Source organism: Heptranchias perlo, chromosome 29 (genome assembly GCF_035084215.1).
Source record: "Heptranchias perlo isolate sHepPer1 chromosome 29, sHepPer1.hap1, whole genome shotgun sequence".
Classification (NCBI taxonomy): Eukaryota; Metazoa; Chordata; class Chondrichthyes; order Hexanchiformes; family Hexanchidae; genus Heptranchias; species Heptranchias perlo.
The window spans coordinates 36,226,388-36,242,956 of record NC_090353.1 but is presented as its reverse complement, the minus strand read 5'-3'; the positions used below and the strand labels follow the sequence as shown (position 1 = coordinate 36,242,956).

The following is a 16,569-nucleotide window of genomic DNA, read 5'->3' as shown; positions in this document are numbered from 1 at the left end:
TGCATAAATGTCGGTATAGACCATTTGGGCTGAATGGCTTGTTTCTGTGCTGTAGATTCGATGTAATTCTATGTAATATCAACGTCCCCTTGTTCCAGACTCCTCAAACACTGGAAACAGTTTGTTTCCATGCACACTGTCCCACACGGTCATAATCTATCAAATGAGTTGGTGGCTCTCAAACACATTCCCTCATGGATACAGGATACAAAGTTCCCAAAACTTACAACTAATTGCTGGTCTCATTCAAAGAGGCCACGGGACAGCTGGTGTAAAGAGATCTTTACTCTGTATCTAACCCGTGCTGTACCTGCCCTGGGAGTGTTTGATGGGACAGTGTTGAGGGAGCTTTACTCTGTATCTAACCCGTGCTGTACCTGCCCTGGGAGTGTTTGATGGGACAGTGTAGAGGGAGCTTTACTCTGTATCTAACCCGTGCTGTACCTGCCCTGGGAGTGTTTGATGGGACAGTGTAGAGGGAGCTTTACTCTGTATCTAACCCATGCTGTACCTGCCCTGGGAGTGTTTGATGGGACAGTGTAGAGGGAGCTTTACTCTGTATCTAACCCGTGCTGTCCCTGCCCTGGGAGTGTTTGATGGGACAGTGTAGAGGGAGCAGAAAATTCACAAATTTCTAAAGAATCTGGACAGATGGGGTTGTGTCCTGTGTTTGTACCAGGTGGGAATGAGTTATTGAATTGGAAAGAGTTTGGAGATTTCAGGGAGCAATAGTTCCCCTCTCCTCCCCCAAGCAATTGGTTAAATCTGTGATCTGATGAGTGCCTGGAGGGTTAAGGAGGAAATGCTGTCCTGTAGGAGCTTCTGATTGGCCACTGCTGTGTCAGTCTGTCGCCGTGGAGATAGTGTGTGCACAAACAGATGTTGTCAATGACGTCAATCCCGACCCTTTAAAGTCGAGCAGCAAATGTTCAAGGAACAGGGAGGCGGAGAGAGAGAGAGATCAATTCAGCCCAGCACCGTAACCTACCACAATCTGCCAGAAAACAACTTACAGCAGTTTAATTTTTTTCTTCTCTTGCCTCCCCTCCTCTCCTGGAGGCACAGGCAGCTGTTGTGATGGTGGGACTCCCCCCACCGCGAACCCCCGTACCAAGTTCTTGCCAAGTGGCTATTTTTCACTCGCAGCCCCAGACGTCCCTGTCTGGCCAGCTGTTCCACCGTGGAGGGGATCGCCTCTTCACCCAATCATCATTCTCTGAATACCAGGAATTGGAGGTCTGTCTGTTGCCTCCCCCATGCCCCCTGCCCCCAACCCTGGCCCAGGGGCACCGAGTCCAACCCAGCACACCCTACTGCCAATCCAGTTAGCTCTGTACAGACAGGGGAGTGAAGCTTTTGCTTATTTGTTCTCAGGATTTAGGTGACACCAGCAAGGTCGAACTTATCGCCCTGATTTTTTTTTGTTCCGGGCACGGAGTGCTGGAGGCCATTCGACTGTGGGAGGAAGCCCTCTCAGCCAAGTCTGATCCTGGCCTCACAGGAGTAACGTCCGGCAAAGGGGTGGGGGAGGTGGGGGGATGCTCACTGGATAGCGACCAGGCCAAGTGAACCCTGGCTGAGATATATATATACCTTTCATCCCTTCCCTACTCAAATGGTACTGAGGCCGACTGGAACTCCCACTGTGGCCTTTGCCCCCGGCTGGGATCAGCATCGACTGGCAGGTGTTGACACTTTAGGGCCTTCTGGTCTGCACTGCGGGGTGCGACAGATGGTGGCCGTTCCCACCATCTTTTGCGAAGGCCTCTGCTTTCGTCGTGTCATTCAGCTGGGCCTGTGACTCGCTGATGTAATCGTTCCCCTCCGTCTTCGCTGCTGACCACAAGGTCTTGTGGGTAATTATTTTGCGTTCTCTTAAAAGGAAAAAAGAAATTGCATTTATATGGCACCTTTCACGACCTCAGGACGCCCCAAAGCACTTTACAGCCAATGAAGTACTTTTGAAGTGTCGTCACTGTTGTAATGTAGAGAAACACTGCAGCCAATTTGCGCACAGCAAGATCCCACAAACAGCAATGAGATAAATGACCAGATATTTTGTATTTTTTAGTGATGTTGGTTGAGGGATAAATATTGGCCAGGACACCGGGGAGAACTCCCCCTGCTCTTCTTCGAAATAGTGGCCATGGGATCTTTTACATCCACCTGAGAGGGCAGACGGGGCCTCGGTTTAACATCTCATCCGAAAGACGGCACCTCCGACAGTGCAGCGCTCCCTCAGAACAGGCACCAGGAGTGTCAGCTTAGATTATGGGGCTCGAATCCAGGTCCTTCTGACTCTGAGGCGAGAAATGCTGCCCACTGAGCCACAGCAGAGGGGAATGTTTGGAGTTAAAGACTTCACTGCGATGTCTGAATTTCAGGTCCGTTCAGCAACACGGATATTGTATTTTACATTCAGTGCCATCTGATTGTGATTTGCGCACAAGTGTTAAGGAAGGAGAGGGAAGTGAAACCTTGAGTACAACTGCTGTTCTTTGAAGAAAAGGGACTCTCCCGCTAGATGGAATCTGAACAGCAGGTGAAATTAAAACAAGATGATTCCGCAGCCTGCTTGGCAGATTGATGACGTTAGTTGACGTCTATTTTTAGAGTGTGGGGCAGAGAGCCACTGAGAGAGTGAGAGACTGATCTGGTTTTGTGAAACAGCGCTGAATTAAATCTGGAGCTCCCTCCCTCAAAAAAGCTGTTGAGTCTGGGGCTCAATTGAAAATTTCAAAACCGAGATCGATGGATTTTTGTCAGGCAAGGGTATTAAGGGTTACGGAACCAAGGCGGGTAGATGGAGTTAAGGTACAGATCAGCCGTGATCTAGTTGAATGGCGGAACAGGCTCGAGGGGCTGAATGGCCTCCTCCTGTTCCTGAGTGTTGGGGGAGGGGGGAGACATTATTAAAATGGCTGCCTTCCACATGTAGTAGAGGAACTGGCAGTGGGGAAAGTGTCAAGACGGATTTTGTAAGTAAACGCCCATTTGGATTTTATTTTGGGATGAGGTAGGTTTGGGTCAGTTGGTGAGATCGTCCGAGGGACCTTTCCTTTGTTGCGTCCAGCAGGTTGCAAGCCGCTCGGTCACAATTTCGAGGTCACTTTGATCATTCGGAACTGGCTGGAAAATAATCTGGTTTTCACTTGCTGCATTTGAAAAGAAAAATGTTGAATCGTGTATGAACAAGCCCATTTTGCACACACACAATGTTTTCTTAAAAGATTTCCATTAGTCATAGAATCATACAGCACAGAAGGAGGCCATTCGGCCCATCGTGCCTGTGTCAGCTCTTTGAAAGAGCTGTCCAATTAGTCCCACTCCCCCTGCTCTTTCCCCATAGCTTGCAAATTTTTCCTTTTCAAGTATTTATCCAAATCCCTTTTGAAAGTTACTAATGAATCTACTTCCCTTTCAGGCAGTGCATTCCAGAACATAACAACTCACTGTGTAAAAAAGATTCTCCTCATCTCCCCTCTGGTTCTTTTGCCAATTATCTTAAATCTGTGTCCTCTGGTTCCCGAACCTCCTTCGAATGGAAATGGTTTCTCCTTATTTACTCTATCAAAATTTTAAACACCTCTATCAAATCTCACTTTAACCTTCTCTGCTCTAAGGAGAACAACCCCAGATTCTCCAGTCTCTCCACATAACTGAAGTCCCTCATCCCTGGTACCATTCTAGTAAATCTCCTCTGCACCCTCTCCAGGGCCTTGACATCCTTCCTAAAGTGCGGTGCCCAGAATTGGACACAATACTCCAGCTGATCGAGGCGTTTAAAATGTTAAAAGCATTTGATGGGGTTGATGCTGAGAAACTATTTCCTCTGGTGGGGGAGTCCAGGACAAGAGGGCATAACCTTAAAATTAGAACTAGGCCGTTCAGGAGTGAAATCAGGAAACACTTTTACACACGAAGGGGAGTGGAAATTGGGAATTCTCTTCCTCCAAAAGGCTGTGGATGCTGGGGGTCAATTGGAGCTTTCAAGACTAAGATCGATAGATTTTTGTTGGTTGAGGGTATCGAGGGATGTGGAGCTAAGGCAGGTAAATGGAGTTGAGGTGCAGATCAGCCATGATCTGATTGAATGGCGGGGCAGGCCCGAGGGGCTGAATGGCCTCCTCCTGCTCCTATAAGCAGGGGAGGTTACGTTGTGGAGTGTTCACAAAGCAACTTGAAGCCCATCGGTGGGGCAGGTGCGGAGCTGGTGTGTATCTGGCCTGTGGGGGCTTCTTTGGCAGGGCGGTGAATGGAGAAAGGGCTGAGATGTTACCCCCCCCCACACCGGACAGCAACACCCCTCACCCCGATCGGATCGAAGAAAAACCGCCCGAGTCCACTGCTCCGCGTTAACCTGCCGCTCGTTCCCTCCTCTGCAGCTTCGACGTGGAGAATGGCCTGTCCGCCGGACGCAGCCCGCTCGACCCTCAGACCAGTCCCAGCTCGGGGCTGGTTCTGCAGGCAAACTTCGCCCACAGCCAGCGGCGGGAGTCGTTCCTGTACCGTTCCGACAGCGACTACGACATCTCCCCGAAGAACATGTCTCGGAACTCCTCCATCGCCAGCGAAATGTGAGTGACAGCATTGTTTTTACTCCATTCAGTGTTAGTTTTACTGATCGACTCTCTTGTCCGGAATCAGGAGGCGATGAGCGGCTCGCTTGATTAGCGACAGGACCAGGCCTCGGGCCCTGCTCTGGAGGGCCTCTCTGGAGACCGGCTCTGGAGGCCCTCTGTGGAGGGCATGGGTGAGAAGCAGCAGCGGCTGGACTCGGGCAGCCAGCTACAGGGAGCTCCGACACCTCTGGGGGTTGCCAACTCTGGTTGAACGTATTCCTGGAGGTTTCATTTCATGACCTCCCACTCCTCCCATTGGTCTATCCTCATGACGCTCCGCCTTCCCCGGGCCAATTGCAAAGCGAACAGAATCCTCGTTACCCAATTGGATGATTCTTGACCATCAGTCAAACAGACTTTCCCCATCTTCAATATTTTTAGAACCAATAAACAAAAGTGTTCAAAGAAAATGAAAAAAAAAACTTCTTCTCCCTGGGTATTTGCTGCCGACAGTGTCCTGGAGATTAACCTTTAATTCCTGGAGACTCCAGGGCAATCCTGGAGGGTTGGCAACCCCACCAAGCTTCAGTTGGCTCGGAGGCAGCAGGGGGATTGTGAGTAGTTTGTGGGAGGAAGTTGATTTTGAAAGCGTTCAGTAAACAGGATGTGACCAGTGTGGGGGAGGGGAGGGGAATAACAAATAACTGACTGTCTCCAATGGCCTTTCTCCACCCCCCACCCACCCTCTGCCCCCACAACCCGGTACCAGGAGTAACTATTTCAAGGCTCATCCAAGACCTGCTTTAGCTTCACGCCGCTCAGAGCCTGTCCTTGCCCTGACATTCGGAAAGTAAGTAAGAACTTAGTTGCCAGTCTTGCCACCTTATCACAGTCTACTAACCCTGAGGCAAAACTGACCTGAGTATTGGTGTGTGAGACCAGGAGAGAGAGTGGGGAGCACAGACCTGGCCTTTTCATAGTCAGGTTACATTTTTTGAGGGCCTTTTTTTATAACTACCGCTAAGAGCTGTTTGGAGGTAATGTACCCTGAGGTCAAAGGTGAAAATCTGAACCATTGCTACAGACAAGACTTTGGTTCCGTCCCTCCAGCCCGAGAGTGAACTGTTTGGACATGTTACACTGCATGTTAGACACGACACTGCATGTTAGACACAAGACACTGCATGTTAGACAAACAACACTGCATGTTAGACACAAGACACCGCATGTTAGACACAAGACACACTCCACATCAGACACACAACACACCATGTTAGACACAAGACACCGCATGTTAGACACAAGACACACTCCACATCAGACACACAACACACCATGTTAGATGCACGACACATTCCATGTTAGAGGCATGACACATTTCATGTTAGATGCACAACACAATCCATGTTAGATGCACGACACATTCCATGTTAGACGCAAAACACTCCATGTCAGACACACAACAATCCATGCTAGATGCACAACACTCCATGGTAGACGCAAGACACTCCGTGTTAGACGCACGACATTCCATGTTAGACGCAAGACACACTCCGTGTTAGACGCATGACACTCCATGGTAGACGCAAGACACTCCGTATTAGACACACGACATTCCATGTTAGACGCAAGACACACTCCATGTTAGACGCATGACACATTTCATGTTAGACCAATGACACATTCAACAGCAGAAGCCTCAAAGATCATCCACCCAACATTAGACATGTATTGTGCTGGATTTACCGCACATTGTGTCTCATGCTTTGTGTTACGTTGCATTGGATGTGCTGCATCTGGATGTTAGATATACTACACTTCCATGTTCCAGAGATCAGAGGATGACCCAGGGGTCCTGGTCTAAAGATCTTAAAGCTGACAGGACAATGGGAGTGAAATCTGACTTGGGCAAAACAGGCGATAGCGAATCAGCTGCCAGTTTTACACCCCACTCAATTCTCTATTCCATTGGCTTCTCCCTCAGTGGACATAGATTCAAAATGAGTAAGATTCTAATCTTCATTCCCAAGGGATGTCGACGTCTCAAACTCCCCTCAACTCCACACACCAACAGGTCAGGAGATACTCACTAGGACACGTTCGATATTACTCCTGTTTACCAGGACCCTTCTGTCCCATTCACTTTAACCATTGCACACCCTCACCCCCCCACCCTCACCCCCCCACCCTCACCCCCCCACCCTCACCCCCCCACCCTCACCCCCCCACCCTCACCCCCCAACCTCACCCCCCCACCCTCACCCCCCAACCTAACCCCCCCCACCCCTCCTGAACTATCCGGTAAAAACTGATAAAAGACAAGAAGGATTGTTGCAGAAATTCTGTTTCACTGGAAATTGGACCATAACTCATCACTCGCCTCACTGAAGGTTTACAGATTGGTTGGTGCAGAGTTTTGGGTGATTTAACAGTTATATCCCTCCCTCGCGGAGGGTTAGACTGAGCTGTGTGCCCAGTGGAGAGTTCACATCCTAACTGGACACAGTAGAGAGGCTCCAAAGTATCCAACGGCCTATCAGTGCGATAAAAAGGGAAGGTTATCTCCTGAGGTCTCAGTGACTGACTGCACGGCCTGTTGTGATTCTGTATCCCCTGTGGAACTGTACTCCCTGTGGAACTGTACACCCTGTGGAACTGTACACCCTGTGGAACTGTACCCCTGTGCAACTGTACCCCTGTGGAACTGTATCCCCTGTGGAGCTGTATCCCCTGTGGAACTGTGCCCCTGTGGAACTGTGCCCCTGTGGAACTGTACCCCTGTGGAACTGTACCCCTGTGGAACTGTACCCCTGTGGAGCTGTATCCCCTGTGGAACTGTATCCCCTGTGGAACTGTACCCCTGTGGAACTGTACCCCTGTGGAGCTGTATCCCCTGTGGAGCTGTATCCCCTGTGGAACTGTGCCCCTGTGGAACTGTACCCCTGTGGAGCTGTATCCCCTGTGGAACTGTATCCCCTGTGGAACTGTACTCCCTGTGGAACTGTACCCCTGTGGAGCTGTATTCCCTGTGGAACTGTATCCCCTGTGGAACTGTACCCTTACGGAACTGTACTTCCTGTGGAACTGTACACCTTGTGGAACTGTACCCTTGTGGAACTGTATTCCCTTTGGAACCGTATTCCCTGTGGAACTGTACACCCTTTGGAACTGTACACCCTTTGGAACTGTACACCCTTTGGAACTGTATTCCCTTTGGAACTGTACACCCTGTGGAACTGTATTCCCTGTGGAACTGTATTCCCTGTGGAACTGTGCACCCTGTGGAACTGTACTCCCTGTGGAACTGTACACCCTGTGGAACTGTATCCCCTGTAGAACTGTACCCTTACGGAACTGTACTCCCTGTGGAAATGTGCACCCTGTGGAACTGTACACTCTGTGGAACTGTACACTCTGTGGAACTGTACCCTTGTGGAACTGTACTCCCTGTGGAACTGTACTCCCTGTGGAACTGTACCCTTGTGGAACTGTACACCCTGTGGAACTGTACCCCTGTGGAGCTGTATGCCCTGTGGAACTGTATCCCCTGTGGAACTGTATCCCCTGTGGAACTGTACTCCCTGTGGAACTGTATTCCCTGTGGAACTGTACTCCCTGTGGAACTGTATTCCCTGTGGAACTGTACACCCTTTGGAACTGTATTCCCTGTGGAACTGTACTCCCTGTGGAACTGTACACCCTTTGGAACTGTACTCCCTGTGGAACTGTATTCCCTGTGGAACTGTACACCCTGTGGAACTGTACTCCCTGTGGAACTGTACACCCTTTGGAACTGTATTCCCTGTGGAACTGTACACCCTGTGGAACTGTACACCCTGTGGAACTGTACTCCCTGTGGAACTGTACACCCCGTGGAACTGTACACCCTGTGGAACTGTGCACCCTGTGGAACTGTGCACCCTGTGGAACTGTACACCCTGTGGAGCTGTATCCCCTGTGGAGCTGTATCCCCTGTGGAACTGTACCCTTACGGAACTGTACACCCTGTGGAACTGTACACCCTGTGGAACTGTACACTCTGTGGAACTGTACCCTTGTGGAACTGTATTCCCTGTGGAACCGTACTCCCTGTGGAACTGTACTCCCTGTGGAACTGTACACCCTGTGGAACTGTATCCTCTGTGGAACCTTACCCCTGTGGAACTGTAACTGAACAACAGTCAGAATCTTTGGAAGTGGAGATTAGAAAATCGAGAAAAATAAATAGACTTTTTTTTGAAAAAGGGGTTAGTGCATCAGAACATTTAGTTAAAACAATCTCGGATCCCAGTTAAAAAATATCTTGGGGGCAGGAGATTCCACTTTGACTCCTTCGGTCTAACACTGAGCTCCTGAAATCTGGACTCATCAGTCTGAATGGCCTGCAGCTTTTAGGCCCTGGTATCAATCCTATTCAGCCATTTCTGGCAGAATTTCTAAAGAGAAAACATCCTTCTTTGTCTTTCTCTGCTTATATTTTTATTTGCGAGGAAAAAAAAAACTAACCGTCCGGCCTTGTGATTTACTTGTACTTTAATGCGTGATGTCTGTTTTGCCAAGTTGTGGAATGTGTCTGAAGGAGAGGAGGCAGAAACTTGGGCTTGAGCAGTGTAGAAAGAAAGTGGCTAAAGAGAAGGACCTTGCTGAGAGGTGAATAAAATCTTAAATGGTGCGGGTAAGAAAAATCCAGAACATCACTTCACAGTCGAGAAATTAGGGCCAGAGACTAATTCTTTATATGAGTGGAAAACAAATTTGTAACAGAGATTAGGGAGAAGTCCATAAGTGAAAAGTGACTTGGGATAATTTTGCCGGGTAGGGTGGAGGTAAAATCTTGGAGCATCAAAGTGCAGCAGGAAGTTACAGTGGGGAGAGTTGGGTCTCAGAGGGATGAGTTTCAAAGGGCCTAATGGCCTCATCTCATCCAACAACTTTTCTTCCAGATTTTCATTAGAGGTCTTTTCAGGTATTTTTTTCTGCCTGTGTCCGTGCTACGTGTACCGATAGACACCGAGAGTGCTTCCCCCACACTCTTCGCCCCACCACTGGCGGCCGTGCCTTCAGTCATCAACAACAACTTGCCTTTACGTAGCGTCTTTAACGTAGCACAAACGTCCCAAGCTGCTTCACAGGAGCGTTAGCAGACAAAATTTGACACCGAGGCTCACAAGGAGATATTAGGATAGGTGACCAAAAGTTTGGTCAAAGAGGTAGGTTTTAAGGAGGAGAGAGAGGTAGAGAGGCGGAGAGGTTTAGGAGGGGAATTCCAGAGCTTAGGGCCAAACTTGCCCGTCCCGTTCACCCAGCACCCCTGTGCTCGCTGACCTACATTGGCTCCGGGTCTGGGAACGCCTCAATTTTAAAACTCTCATCCTTGTGTTCAATTAGAGTAGGAGTTAGTGTGTTCATGGAGATGAGGTTTGACACATTCTGCCCATTATGTGGATATTCCAATGTCCATCTCTGATTGGTTCGACCTGGAGAAATGACCGACAAAAGACCACTTCCTAAGGTAGGTACAAGTAGGTGAGACATCGTGTGACGTGATGTGTTACGATGTGATGTGTTACAATGTACCTGTCTCGTACAACACGTCCTACAGAAGTAAATGGAGACCGTTCTAAGGGATACATAACAAAAGCGACATTGTTGGTGATTGAGGGGTTCTTGAGAAGCCCACTCCTAAATCGGAAGCTCCTGTTCAATATTATCGAGTAGCCTCAATTTCTTTCTTTCCCGGCCCACTGTTCCGTTATACATTTATTTCTCCTCCTGTTCTCTTGGCTTCCTGCCAGTACCAGGCTGACTCGCTCCGTAACCTGTCATTACTAGGGTTTTTTTTTTCTAAATGGCTGTATTTAGAAGTCTCAGTGAAGTCCCAAGGCCCACAGTGCAGGACACCTACAAGGCTGAAAAAAAACAGTGGGAGAGAGATTGACATCAGGTGGTGCCAACCTTGGGTTTTAAAAACTTATGGACTCTAGCAGGAAGGGAAAGAAAGAACTTGCATTTATATAGCGCCTTTCACGACCTCAGGACGTGCCAACACGCTTTACGGCCAATGAAGTACTTTTTTGAAGTGTAGTCACTGTTGTAATGTAGGAAATGTGGCAGCCAATTTGCGCACAGCAAGATCCCACAAACAGCAATGTGATAAATGACCAGATAATCTGTTTTAATGATGTTGGTTGGGAATAAATATTGGCCAGGACGCCGGGGAGAACTCCCCTGCTCTTTTTCGAAATAGTGCCATGGGATCTTTTACATCCACCTGAGAGGGCAGACGGGGCCTTGATTTAATGTCTCATCCAAAAGACAGCATCTCCGACAGTGCAGCACTCCCTCAGTACTGCACTGGGAGTGTAGGCTACTCAAGTCTCTGGGGTGGGGCTCGAACCCACGTCCTTCTGACTCAGTTACCCACTGAGATGAGGTGTTCAACAGTTTTGAGGCTTTGGGAAATAAGTTAGAGTAAGAAATGTGCGTGGAGTCCTGATTTCAACAAAGTGAGGATATAGATGATTAAGAGCCTGTGTAGGAGGAACAAGAGAGGAATGTTCTGAGGAGCACTGGCCATGGTGGAATCAATATAATCCTGTGAAGTAGAGAGAGGTGAGAGAGGAACTTCATGTCAGACGACAAGCTTTTCTTGTATGTTGTCCAGGAGTGAGAGAAAGCTTCCCCACCTGGGCTTGTGCCTCCAAGCGTCTGTTCCATCCTGTGTAATACCATGGAGCCATACATCCATATTTGTTACAGCTGAAAATCTTCCCTGAGATATGTTGCGGCCTCAAATTCCAGCCACTATCTGTTTGCTGTACAGCAATGACCAGAGCTTAGGCACAGCGAGTTGGAAGGGTAGAAGGGTCCTGACGTGGGAGGAGGACCAGCTGGGTGAGAATTAACAACTGACCCCATGACAGACCCTCATCTGATTGCAGCTTCAGAATGTAGTGCAACCGATTTATGGACGAACCAGCAACTCATTTGCTACTTTGCTAAATCGCAATGTGTTATGTACTCCAGGGAAGCTGTGTTCAGTGTGTGTCCAGTCTTATGTTCAATGTGTGTACAATCTACGTTCAATGTGTGTGCAATCTCTGTTCAGTTTGTGTAGATTCTATGTTAAATATATGTAGTCTATGATAAATGTGTGTAGACTCCATGTTGAGTATGTGTATACTGTCTATGTTCAATGTGTGTAAATTCTATGTTCAATATATGTACGGTCTATGTACAATATGTGTGTGGACTCTATGTACAATATGTGTAGAGCCAGTGTTTAGTTATATACATCTGTGCTCAATTTGTGTAAAGTTATGGTCAATGTGTGTAACTCTATAATCGAAGTGTTCAGTCTGTGTTCATTGAGTGTAGTCGTTGTTCAGTGTAAGGAGGCACTGTGTTCAATATATCTATAGTCTATGTTCTAACTCTGTTAATCTGTTTTTCTATTCAGCCATGCAGAAGACATGATTGTGACCCCATTTGCTCAGGTAAGTAGGACAATTTGGATCTCTGCTTGAAAGACGGAAAAGGAACTGAGCTATACTTTATTTCCCTCTCTCCTCTTTAGATTGCCTCCCTGGCACAGTCCAGGCCTTGACTAAGAGGCAGAGGAATCTGCTTCCTTCTCTCTGCCAGTGTCTGGCCACTAGGGGATGTAGGTGGGGGTGTAATGGGGCAGTGAGTGCAGGTTGGTCCCTGCACTGATTTTCCCCTTGCTCTTCTTGTGGGGAGGCGGTCTCTCAGCTCCTCCCCTCCTCCTGAAATGGAAGGAATTGACTGCGTGGTGACGATTACAAGTTTGCCTCCTGCCACTCCAAGTGCCACAGAATCGCCAGAGTGCTGTGCCTTTGGAACAGAAAGAAAAGAAAGCCTTGCCTTTATATAGCACTGTGAGTTTTAAAAACTTATAGACTCTAGCAGGAAGGAAAAGAAAGAAAAGAGCAAAAGAACTTACATTTCTATAGCACCTTTCACGACCTCAGGACGTCCCAAATCGCTTTACAGCCCATTAAGTACATTTTTGAAGTGCAGTCACTGCTGTAATGTAGGAAACGCAGCAGCCATTTTGCACACAGCAAGGTCCCACAAACAGCAATGAGATAAAGATCAGATAACCCTTTTTTTTAAGTGATGTTGGTTAAGGGATAAATATTGACCAGGACGCCAGGGAGAACTCCCCTGCTCTTCTTCAAAATAGTGGCGGCGGGATCTTTTACGTCCACCTGAGAGTAGATAGAATCTCAGTTTAACATATCTACAGTGTACAATGACTACACTTCACTGTAAAGCGCTTTGGGACGTCCTGAGAGCATGAAAGACACTGTATAAATCCAAGTCTTTTCAAAAAAATTTTACATGAAGAGAAGATTCAGAATGTAATAGCCCCGATACATCTCGCTACGAAAAGTCATAATAAGAATAAAACCGGACGGACTACCCGGCATCGGACCACTAGGCACCGGACACGACAATGGCAAAACACCAAGCCCAGTCGACCCTGCAAGGTCCTCCTTACTAACATCTGGGGACTTGTGCCAAAATTGGGAGAGCTGTCCCACAGACGAGTCAAGCAACAGCCTGACATAGCCATACTCACAGAATCATACCTTTCAGCCAACGTCCCAGACTCTTCCATCACCATCCCTGGGTATGTCCTGTCCCACCGGCAGGACAGACCCACCAGAGGTGGCGGTACAGTGATATACAGTCAGGAGGGAGTGGCCCTGGGAGTCCTCAACATTGACTCTGGACCCCATGAAATCTCATGGCATCAGGTCAAACATGGGCAAGGAAACTTCCTGCTGATTACCACCTACCGCCCTCCCTCAGCTGATGAATCAATCCTCCTCCATGTTGAACACCACTTGGAGGAAGCACTGAGGGTAGCAAGGGCACAAAATGTACTCTGGGTGGGGGACTTCAATGTCCATCACCAAGAGTGGCTCGGTAGCACCACTACTGACCGAACTGGCCGAGTCCTGAAGGACATAGCTGCTAGACTGGGCCTGCGGCAGGTGGTGAGCGAACCAACACAAGGGAAAAACTTACTTGACCTCGTCCTCACCAATCTACCTGTCGCAAATGCATCTGTCCATGTCAGTATTGGTAGGAGTGACCACCGCACAGTCCTCGTGAAGATGAAATCCCGTCTTCGCACTGAGGACACCATCCAACCTGTTGTGTGGCACTACCACCGTGCTAAATGGGATAGATTCAGAACAGATCTAGCAGCTCAAAACTGGGCATCCATGAGGCGCTGTGGGCCATCAGCAGCAGCAGAATTATATTCCAGCACAATCTGTAACCTCATGGCCCGGCATATTCCTCACTCTACCATTACCAACAAGCCAGGGGATCAACCCTGGTTCAATGAGGAGTGTAGAAGAGCATGCCAGGAGCAGCACCAGGCGTACCTAAAAATGAGGTGCCAACCTGGTGAAGCTACAACTCAGGACTACATGCATGCTAAACAGCGGAAGCAACATGCTATAGACAGAGCTAAGCGATTCCACAACCAACGGATCAGATCAAAGCTCTGCAGTCCTGCCACATCCAGTCGTGAATGGTGGTGGACAATTAAACAACTAACGGGAGGAGGAGGCTCTGCAAACATCCCCATTCTCAATGATGGCGGAGTCCAGCACGTGAGTGCAAAAGACAAGGCTGAAGCGTTTGCAACCATCTTCAGCCAGAAGTGCCGAGTGGATGATCCATCTCAGCCTCCTCCCGATATCGCCACCATCACGGAAGCCAGTCTTCGGCCAATTCGATTCACTCCACGTGATATCAAGAAACGGCTGAGTGCACTGGATACAGCAAAGGCTATGGGCCCTGACAACATCCCAGCTGTAGTGCTGAAGACTTGTGCTCCAGAACTAGCTGCGCCTCTAGCCAAGCTGTTCCAGTACAGCTACAACACTGGCATCCACCCGACAATGTGGAAAATTGCCCAGGTATGTCCTGTCCACAAAAAGCAGGACAAATCCAATCCAGCCAATTACCGTCCCATCAGTCTACTCTCAATCATCAGCAAAGTGATGGAAGGTGTCGTCGACAGTGCTATCAAGCGGCACTTACTCACCAATAACCTGCTCACCGATGCTCAGTTTGGGTTCCGCCAGGACCACTCGGCTCCAGACCTCATTACAGCCTTGGTCCAAACATGGACAAAAGAGCTGAATTCCAGAGGTGAGGTGAGAGTGACTGCCCTTGACATCAAGGCAGCATTTGACCGAGTGTGGCACCAAGGAGCCCAAGTAAAATTGAAGTCAATGGGAATCAGGGGGAAAACTCTCCAGTGGCTGGAGTCATACCTAGCACAAAGGAAGATGGTAGTGGTTGTTGGAGGCCAATCATCTCAGCCCCAGGGCATTGCTGCAGGAGTTCCTCAGGGCAGTGTCCTAGGCCCAACCATCTTCAGCTGCTTCATCAATGACCTTCCCTCCATCATAAGGTCAGAAATGGGGATGTTCGCTGATGACTGCACAGTGTTCAGTTCCATTCGCAACCCCTCAGATAATGAAGCAGTCCGAGCCTGCATGCAGCAAGACCTGGACAACATCCAGGCTTGGGCTGATAAGTGGCAAGTAACATTCGCGCCAGACAAATGCCAGGCAATGACCATCTCCAACAAGAGAGAGTCTAACCATCTCCCCTTGACATTCAACGGCATTACCATCGCCGAATCCCCCACCATCAACATCCTGGGGGTCACCATTGACCAGAAACTTAACTGGACCAGCCATATAAATACTGTGGCTACGAGAGCAGGTCAGAGGCTGGGTATTCTGCGGCGAGTGACTCACCTCCTGACTCCCCAAAGCCTTTCCACCATCTACAAGGCACAAGTCAGGAGTGTGATGGAATACTCTCCACTTGCCTGGATGAGTGCAGCTCCAACAACACTCAAGAAGCTCGACACCATCCAAGATAAAGCAGCCCGCTTGATTGGCACCCCATCCACCACCCTAAACATTCACTCCCTTCACCACCGGCGCACTGTGGCTGCAGTGTGCACCATCCACAGGATGCACTGCAGCAACTCGCCAAGGCTTCTTCGACAGCACCTCCCAAACCCGCGACGTCTACCACCTAGAAGGACAAGGGCAGCTGGCGCATGGGAACAACACCACCTGCACGTTCCCCTCCAAGTCACACACCATCCTGACTTGGAAATATATCGCCGTTCCTTCATTGTCGCTGGGTCAAAATCCTGGAACTCCCTTCCTAACAGCACTGTGGGAGAACCGTCACCACACGGACTGCAGCGGTTCAAGAAGGCGGCTCACCACCACCTTCTCGAGGGCAATTAGGGATGGGCAATAAATGCCGGCCTTGCCAGCGACGCCCACATCCCGTGAACGAATAAAAAAAAAACATGAGAGTAGATCGAAGGCACTGAGAATTACTATTGGGTTCTTAATGGGACAAAATAAGAGGGTCCTTGTCTATGAAGAGTCTTTGGAGCGAGTGTGCCATTGTCTATAAGGTAACAACAAACACAAGAAATAAAATACAGACAAATTTCAGACTAAAGCTTCCTCTAAACTGTTCCATCAAACACTCCCAGGGCAGCTACAGCATGGATTAGATACAGAGTAAAGCTCCCTCTACACTGTCCCATCAAACACTCCCAGGACAGGTACAGCACACATTAGATACAGAGTAAAGCTCCCTCTACACTGTCCCATCAAACACTCCCAGGGCAGGTACAGCACGGGTTAGATACAGAGTAAAGCTCCCTCTACACTGTCCCATCAAACACTCCCAGGGCAGGTACAGCATGGGTTAGATACAGAGTAAAGCTCCCTCTACAAGGTCCCATCAAACACTCCCAGGGCAGGTACAGCACGGGTTAGATACAGAGTAAAGCTCCCTCTACACTGTCCCATCAAACACTCCCAGGGCAGGTACAGCACGGGTTAGATACAGAGTAAAGCTCCCTCTACACTGTCCCATCAAACACTCCCAGGGCAGGTACAGCATGGGTTAGATACAG

General features: G+C 48.9%; 1 protein-coding gene across 7 annotated transcripts in view; it reads left to right on the top strand.

Moving 5' to 3' along the window:
- Positions 1-16,569, top strand: part of LOC137299633 (3',5'-cyclic-AMP phosphodiesterase 4C-like) — a 221,160-nt gene that overhangs the window by 150,979 nt on the left and 53,612 nt on the right. For 4 of the 7 annotated variants that reach the window (XM_067968539.1, XM_067968540.1, XM_067968544.1 and 1 more), the window contains 3 exons: positions 4,386-4,577; positions 5,332-5,412; positions 12,022-12,058. In XM_067968539.1, the coding sequence (XP_067824640.1) occupies positions 4,386-4,577; positions 5,332-5,412; positions 12,022-12,058 (310 nt within the window). The remainder of the gene's footprint in view (positions 1-4,385; positions 4,578-5,331; positions 5,413-12,021; positions 12,059-16,569) is intronic. The other 3 variants (XM_067968541.1, XM_067968542.1, XM_067968545.1) reach the window with 1 other exon arrangement.